This window comes from Amborella trichopoda, unplaced genomic scaffold (assembly GCF_054954075.1).
Source record: "Amborella trichopoda isolate Santa Cruz 75 unplaced genomic scaffold, AtrichopodaSantaCruz75HAP2 v2.0 scaffold_135, whole genome shotgun sequence".
Taxonomy (NCBI): Eukaryota; Viridiplantae; Streptophyta; class Magnoliopsida; order Amborellales; family Amborellaceae; genus Amborella; species Amborella trichopoda.
The window spans coordinates 81,000-89,449 of NW_028283097.1; the positions used below are offsets into that span (position 1 = coordinate 81,000).

At 35.3% G+C, this 8,450-nt stretch overlaps 1 protein-coding gene across 1 annotated transcript; it reads left to right on the forward strand.

Moving 5' to 3' along the window:
• The first annotated feature begins 1,387 nt into the window (after positions 1-1,387).
• LOC148778914 ((R,S)-reticuline 7-O-methyltransferase-like) lies at positions 1,388-6,213 on the forward strand. The gene is made up of 2 exons (XM_088857181.1): positions 1,388-2,232; positions 5,606-6,213. The coding sequence occupies exons 1-2, from the start codon at positions 1,417-1,419 to the stop codon at positions 5,915-5,917; spliced, it is 1,128 nt and encodes a 375-aa protein (XP_088713307.1). The 5' UTR covers positions 1,388-1,416; the 3' UTR covers positions 5,918-6,213.
• Positions 6,214-8,450: the final 2,237 nt, after the last annotated feature.

Sequence of the window (8,450 nt, forward strand, 5' to 3'; positions counted from 1 at the left end):
GTAGATCGAGCATAGAAAACTTGAAAATCTTGAAAATTGACTCTAAATAAAAAATATAGTTTAGATTGAGCATATCTATGAAAAGTTCAAAATCTTGAAATTTGTCAGTCAAAAAATGCATTGCAAGATGCACTATTTCTAAATATTGAAATCCATTTTTTTCTCATGACCATGTATCTTGAGGTCGAGATGATCAATTTGAAGATATTTGAGCATCAAAACAGCATCTTCTAGTAAAATTTTTGGGGTGCATCTTAATTTGATTGTTTAGAGTCTCAAGCTTATACATATTTTTTCCTAAAAAACAGGACAAACAATCCTCACTGTTAATTTTTTTTTTTCCTTTTCTTCTTCCAAAATACCATATCAGTCCAAATCTAAAAAGCATAAAATGCCCTCTTTCCCCTCTCTCATGAACTGTAGGGTTGGACATTTGGTAGAAGAGAGACTTAGAAACATAGTACATGAGAATAAATGAGAGCGGACATGATATAGGGAGAATGGCGGAAAAAAATAATTAAAATAAAATAAAAATAAAAGGTGAGAGAATATATCATCTCTTGGTCTACTAGGAGTTTACCTTAAAAAGATCTTTCACAACATCAACACTTAACTCAATTCCAATCTCTCCATTTTAAAAAAAAGGGATGTCTCCCTTTTAAATACACTTAGAAGAGAAATAAATAAATAAATCCACAAAATATAAACTCTATTTCCCTCTCTATTCTCCACATAAATCTCTTCATATCTCTCTCTCTCCTCTCCTTCTCTTTTCGATAATTTTCTCAATCTTATATACAATTGATTTTTTTCATATCTAACTACCCACACTTGATCTCTTCCATATCTAAATCCCTTAAATCACATAATTCTTATACAAATCTCTTATTTTTCTCAATCTCTTCTTCTTCACCCCACATGAGCCCCAATAAATCTATGATAAATCTCTAACTAAATCTCCTAAGTCCATAAAAATACGAGATCTAAATCCCTTTGTCTAATGTTAAAAATAACCATATCCCCTAAACAACTCACGCAACCCTATCCACTAAACAAAACTTAATCCATTAATAAACCTAAATTAAAATTTTGATAACCTCAATTTTTATTTACATGATTCTCCTGGGGTGTGAGAAGCTTGACGTCGATTTGCATCATTCTCCTGGGGTGTGAGAAGCTTGACATCGAGCTTATACCGGGCCAATCAAATATACCCTGGCCAATCAAATAATTAGTGTGGTTTTCTAAAAGTGTGGTTGCATTATACTTTGTATCAAAGGTAAATGGGCTGAATTTATGCTTATCCATTTCCAAATTTCCCCGATATTTCAATAAAAAGAAATCCATAAACAAATATGACGACTGCGTTTTATGAATACTTCAATGTGCACAAGGAACAGGCCTCCAACTTGCAATATGGCCCACACCCAAACCCTTATAAATTCAAAATGGAAGAGGGCTCAGAAGATCAAGCAGACTAGACGGATGGAGATGCCGGGTGAGGATGATGTTCAGGGCCAGGCTGAGCTCTGGCAGCTCACTTTAGCTTTCGCGGACACTCTCACACTCAAGTGTGCAGTTGAGCTCGGCATAGCCCATATGATCCATTCCAAAGCCCGACCACTCACCCTCTCTGAGATCATCACCTCACTGCAGGCTCCTTCACCAGACATCCAGTGCCTCTCGCGAGTCATGCGATTCCTGGTCAAGAAACGTGTGTTCAGCGTCAAGGTGAGGCAGGGCGAGGCCTACTATGGCCTCACTCCCCTGTCCAAGTGGTTGGTAAGGCCCGAGGAATCGGGGCTGACACCCATGGCGCTGCTGTTGGGCCACCCCACAGTCCTTGCACCATGGCACTACTTGAGCCAGTGTGTTGTGCAAGGGGGCCTCCCATTTGAGAAGGCTCACAAGAAGGGATTTTTTTATTATAACTCTGAGAATCCTGAGTTTGATCTTCTCTTTAATGATGCGATGGCGAGCAATTCGAGGGTGGTGTTAGATGCATTGCTGTTGGAGTACAAGTCTGAGTTTGCAGGATTTACTTCTTTGGTGGACGTGGCCGGTGGCACCGGAACGGCGATAAGCAAGATTGTGGAGGCGAATCCTCATATCTCCGGCATCAATTTTGACCTGCCACATGTGGTCGCCACTGCACCAAACTACCCCGGGGTGGTTAATGTCGGGGGTGATATGTTTTCTTCCATCCCAAGTGCCGATGGTGTTTTCATGAAGGTTTTCAACTGTTTCTCTCTCTCTCGCTCCATATGTGCTTTTTTTTTTTTTTTTTTTTTTTTTAATTTAGCTAGTGGTACGTCACTAGGGATTTGTGATCAAAAACCTTACCTTGATGCTCGGCAATACAATTGCAATGGCTCAAGCCCTTATCTTATTTTTATTATTATAAGACCAGCCTAAGATAAAATTTGAGGGTTAGTTCATTTCGCTGGGGAGCATCAATAAAAAAATAATATAAACAGTATTTGCAAAAAATAAATGACCAAAAATGCCTTAGAAACATTTCAGGGGGCATTTTGGATGTTTTATATTTATTTATTTTTAATGTATTTTTCAAGGTGTGTGTGGGTGAGAACTATGATGTATCAAAAACCTGAATTTTATTTTAACCTGATGTATAAAAATAAAGTTGAAATGGTTAGAAAGGCTCTCAAAACTGAAGTACTCTAAGTTTGAGAGCTTCTAGGTTTGTCAAGAGGAAATTTTCTATGTGCACATATATAACATATGTGACTCCGGGTCTCAGTCATCAAATCTGAGTAGAAATGGCTTGAGTTACAATGTCATAGCCTAGCTAGCTCTTAACCGTCAAATCTTGATCAGGCGCCTCATGGTTTTTTATTTTTTATTTTTCTTTTAAAAATAATTATAAAGCAAAATTTGGAAAATGCATAGATCGACAAGGGCTCACATGATAAAATAATAATAATAATCATAATAATAATAATAATAATAATAATAATAATAATAATAATAATAATAATAATAATAATAATAATAATAATAATAATAATAAATAAAAAGTAAAAATAAAATAAAATCGGTGATGAAAAATTACCAGAATACCCCTAAAAATTGTAGGGGCATTTTGTTCACTTATTTTGACATAAAATACTTTTTTTATTTTCTCAGGTTCGTCCTAGTTTTATGATGGGATGCCAAAATTTTATCCAAAAATATTTTGTAAAAAAAATGAAAAATAAAACAGTGTTTGCGTGGCATTATGGTGTGAACAATTGTAACCATTTGATTAAGATATAACAGCCAAAAAGTGGGGCCACATTTAACTTATATACTGTTGGGGTCACATACAAACATTTCCCTTATCTCAAAACATAGTCCACTAGGATTATAGACATGTTATCAAACAAAAATACAAATAGAATTCTTCCAACTACGAGGCTACAAAATTTCCCACCTCTCCAACTTCTGGTTGTCAGATTTTTTTTTGGGTGAGGCACACTTATATGATTTCATTTTCAGTGATTACCAAATTTGGCATACTGGTTAATGGCATGTAGCCTTGCACATTTGTTTTGTTTTAGCCAGCTAAGAATTATATAAGAAATATATTTATGAATATCTAATTTAAAGATATATTTCACTTCTGAATGGCTAAATATATTATATTGCCAGTAATATTATGCACCATCAAGCAATTAGTTTTTTAGACACACCATCTAAATAAAATGAATGGTGTAGATTTAAGCAACCTTACTTATAGGAAACTGCAACCTTATATAAATTTTTTCCTATAAACTAAGCCTATTCGAGAGCATATAAAAGCCTTTTAATTTTCCTTTCTTATGAATAAGTTGACGTTTAAACACCGTTGTGCCAAACTCTCTTCTATCTATCCAATTGAAAGATATATTTGGTCAAGTAATCAAATAAGTTTTCCATGGAGAGATAGAAATGACGTTTGACTTGTTTTGGACATTGTATCATCAGATCTAGATCTGATCGAGAGAGAGATTTAAGTGGGAGAGATGTTTTCTTAGTATGCAAACTATACTCCTGCAGAATTATATTATGTATATTATTTCCAAAAAAAAAAATTTGAATTTCAAGTTTTTTTACACTTAGACCTCACACCGCAAATATTGGAGGGTCTTTAGATAATATTGAGATGTTATTTTTTTAGGTTCAATTAGATTTTTTTTTCTTTTTATTAAGATTAATCTATAGATTGAAAAGGTTACGTCCCTAAAATTTGGGATCCTAAAATTGCTCCTATCTTGAATATTACTCTAGGGAATTAATGAATTATATAATCCCACAAGAATATAAAATTTTGAAAAAATATCTCCTTATCCCCTATTTTTAACTTTCAAATCTCATGAGACCCAAGAATTGAAAATATTAATTATAAGCAAAAGCTCTCCATCGTTTCTATCTTACAAACCCCCTAAACCTTTTTTACCATAAATTTTTTACCCAAACAAATACTAAAATGACACCCTATTAAAACTTGATCTCTCTCCCTCTAAAAAACTCCATCTCTCTCTCTCTCTTCTTTTCTCGGTGAGTTTACCAGCAAAAGGGTTTAGCTTGAGCTCGAACACGAGCATACCTTCTTATGTGTGAGAGAGAGATGGAGTTTTAGAGAGAGAGATGGAGTTTGGGTTTTAGAGAGAGATGGAGCTTTAGAGAGAGAGAGAGATGTAGTTTGAGTTTTAGGGAGAGAGATGGAGTTTTGAGAGAGAGAGAGACAATGATGTGAGAGTGAGAGAGATGGAGTTTTGAGATAGAGACGATGATATGAGAGAGATGGAGTTTTAGAAAGAGAGAGATAGAGTCATTTCATAAGTTGTTGAGGTCAGTAATACATGGTAAAAAAGGTTTAGGGGGTTGGAAGATAGAAAAGATGGAGTCCTTTTGCTTATATGTAATATTTTCAATACTTGAGTCTAATGAGATATAGAAATTAAAAAAATAGAAAATAATAGGATATTTACCCTAAAATCTTTTGGAATGAGTTTTTTTTTTTTTGCCTTATATTGTATATAAACAAAAGAAAGCGTGGCAGTAGGAAGATAGGAAGGAAAAGGAGTTCAAAAGGAAACTAATAATCCTCTCCCACTTTTTCTCCCGAAATAGAATGCTTTGCATCAGTCCTAAAATTTTAAGTTAAATATGCTATTTATAAGAGGAAATTACAAAGAAGATCGGTCAGCCTACCTTTTTTTTATTTTTTTAAAAATTGACCAACCTTTGTAATTTCCGTCCATAAATGGAGCATTCTCCATTTTACCTAAAATTTTGGGGTCAGAACATAAATCACTCTTAAAAAATATAGATGAACCATAACGAGTCTTGGATTTTAATATATCCTTGGTTTGGATCCCAATGTTTCCTAGCAAACAAGAGAAAAAGACCTTGGACTTGAGATGGATAGTGGATATTAGGAGTAATTCCTGTAGATGAAAATTAGGTGTACTTAATTTTTGCCCTCCATGTCTGTGAATGTGCCATACCTTATGGTGTACGATGTAGAAACATATAGCGTACCTTCCCAAGCATATACCTTTTGAAACTACATCCCCCTCTCATGGCATGCTTGATTGTTTCCTAAATTGCTTTTGTGCAGTGGATACTACATGACTGGAAGGACGAAGACTGTGTGAAGATATTGAAGCAATGTCGAAAAGCACTCCCTTCCAAGAGCGGGAAGTTGATTATTGTGGACGTAGTTCTGCATCATAAGGAAGATACCAGTGCCTTTGCTGACTCGAGGTTGGCATTCGACATGTTAATGTTTGCAACAACCTCAGGAGGCTTGGAGAGGACAGAGGAGGAGTGGAGGGCACTGTTGAGCAAGGGTGGTTTCAGCAACTGCAACATCAAACCGCTTCCGACCCTCCAGTCAATTATCGAAGCTTACCCCGACCCAAACGAGTAGTATTACCATAAACTACAACGAAAATATTATACGATCCATATAGTTTTGAAAATGACATGATCATGTGGGTTATCACCATCAACTCAGTGAATTGAATAATGATGGTGGGAAACAGGGATTGTTCATAGCACCATATCGCTCATATCATAGGGGTCCTAAAGTATAAAGTGCCTGTATTACTGGTAGAGCATCCCTCTTAATTACGATTCCATGGATGGTGTTTGTGTAATATTTTTGTATTAAGAACGATGTGCTTCCCTATTAGTGATGATTCTATGGATGGTGTTTGTGTGGTATTTTCGTGTTACAAAAAGTATGATTCTCACTTTTTTCAGGTAAATCAGTTATAATCTCTCATTTCCGTCGTCAGTTGGTGTTGTCATTTTTCGCATGTGTTGTAGAGCTGAAATAAATTTTATTGCGAGGGTAATATTAGATGGACTGATGCAAAAACGATCCATGTGCTCATGATAACCACAATACCATATATGTTATAACTATGTTTGGACAATGAAGGTGATGCAAATACTGCTAATGACATATTTGGTGGGAACCACTACATCACGTCCAACTTGTTAAAGACATTGGGATAGTAACAATCGAAAATTATAGATACTCTCCAAAATCAATTTTCTACAAATCTTACCCTCATAATTTTTTATATTATATACTAAATTTCAACATTTTTTTTTCTTGTATTTATCGTCCCCACCATCTCCCATTAAAAAGTCAAAAAAATTGAAACCACAATATCTTTCTTAATACTTCCCCCATATTTTACTATTTATAGGTTTTAGAGCTGCACCTTTCTCTCTCTACCAAAATTTCATAAACTCCTGAAATTTCAATCTCTCCCCAAACTCTCCTCTCTCTCTACCGAAATCTCATGCGAAAAGTTTCTCTCCCCCCAAACTGATCTCACTCTCTATGAAATCCCAAACTCCTTCTCACAGCAGAACTCTCAATGTAAGCTGTGGATCTCCCTCTCTCTATGCCCAATCTGTCTATCTCAATCTCTTTGCCCAAACTCTCTCGCTTTAGGAAATCTCAATCTCTCCATTTCTGTTTTTTTAGAAACCAATCGCTTCTTCTCTCTCTCTTTGTGCCCAATCTCTTGATTTCTCTCTCTCTTTGCGCACTCTCTCTCTCTATAAAATCTCTCTTGAATCACCCATTTTTTCCCCTCTCAGTCTACAAAATCTCTCTTGAGTCTCCCATTTTTTCCCTCTCTCTCTATGCTCAATCTCACTGGATATCTCTCAGATCTCACTCTTTGTGCCAAAAACTATCTCTACAAAATCTTTCTAATATCTCTCATTTTCCCTCGTGCTCTTTCTCTCTCCTCAAAACAGTGACAAACTATATTTAATAATAACCTCACTTGATGTCATTATGGACATATGGATCACGTTATATAGCTCCACAATGTTTGCAATGGTGTTATCCTGGCTACATGATTGGTGAACTGTCCGGCTCCAGCAAAACATGCCTTACCAAACCAGTTCAATAGATTTTTATGATATAAAAAAAATTATGAATAATAATTTAAAATATATAATATATTGCACTGGTCAAAATTAGTCATATACCAGTTTTGTTGTTTATTGAATAAACATAAATTTACTTTAGATCAACCTGACCAAAGTACTAATTGGTGGTCAAACAGGTAACCACTAGTCCGGCCTGGTATAGATAGATTTGATTTGTGAGCCGTGCTTGATATTTGGGCATAAAAGAGTTTGCTAGCAGGTTGCCAATCATCTCACGTTAAAAACGAAAGGTTGGCGTATGGCTCAAAGTTTGGTTGAACTTCTATTGGAGGAACGTCCCACTCCAACCGTCTATTATTGGGTTTTGAAGGTTGAGGAGGTGCTAGCAACTTATTTGAAGCCTTAAAAACTAGAATTGATGGTTTTTTTTAAAGGGATTATATACAATGAGATTTATTTTTTATATTTTTTTTATTTTTTGTTTTTTTATAAAAAGGATCACAATTACGTTTAGCCATTGATGTGAAATCCAATACATGAAAACAAGGTTCAAAACATCGACTCGGCCAAAGTACTCGGGCCCAGGCCGAGGCGATTTACTCGGCCGAGTCCGATTTCCTCGGCCGAGTCAAGCTCTTGTTTTATTTTTTTGAACGTAAATTAATTATATATATATATATATATATATATATATATAAAGAGGAGCAGCGTTTATTCAATGTGCGTCTATTCATTGTGCGTCCGCTGGCTTCGTGGTAGTAAGCCTGCACTAGTCATGCACCCGCCAGGACGTGGGATACATTTTCCTAAACCCTTTTTGCTTCTTTTTCCAGCCAATAAAGATTACATTCTATATAAAAATTCCTTTTGCTTCTTTCTAGCAAATAAAGATTACGTTGTATATAAAAATGGAGGACTTTTGCAACTACAGTTATATGTGGGCAGGTCTTAACCTCCAAATAGGTTGTGAGTTCCATTTTTATAGGTGGCGTATTTTTTTAACTCGATTTTTCTTAGTGCATGAAATTATTTTGGAGTTTTTT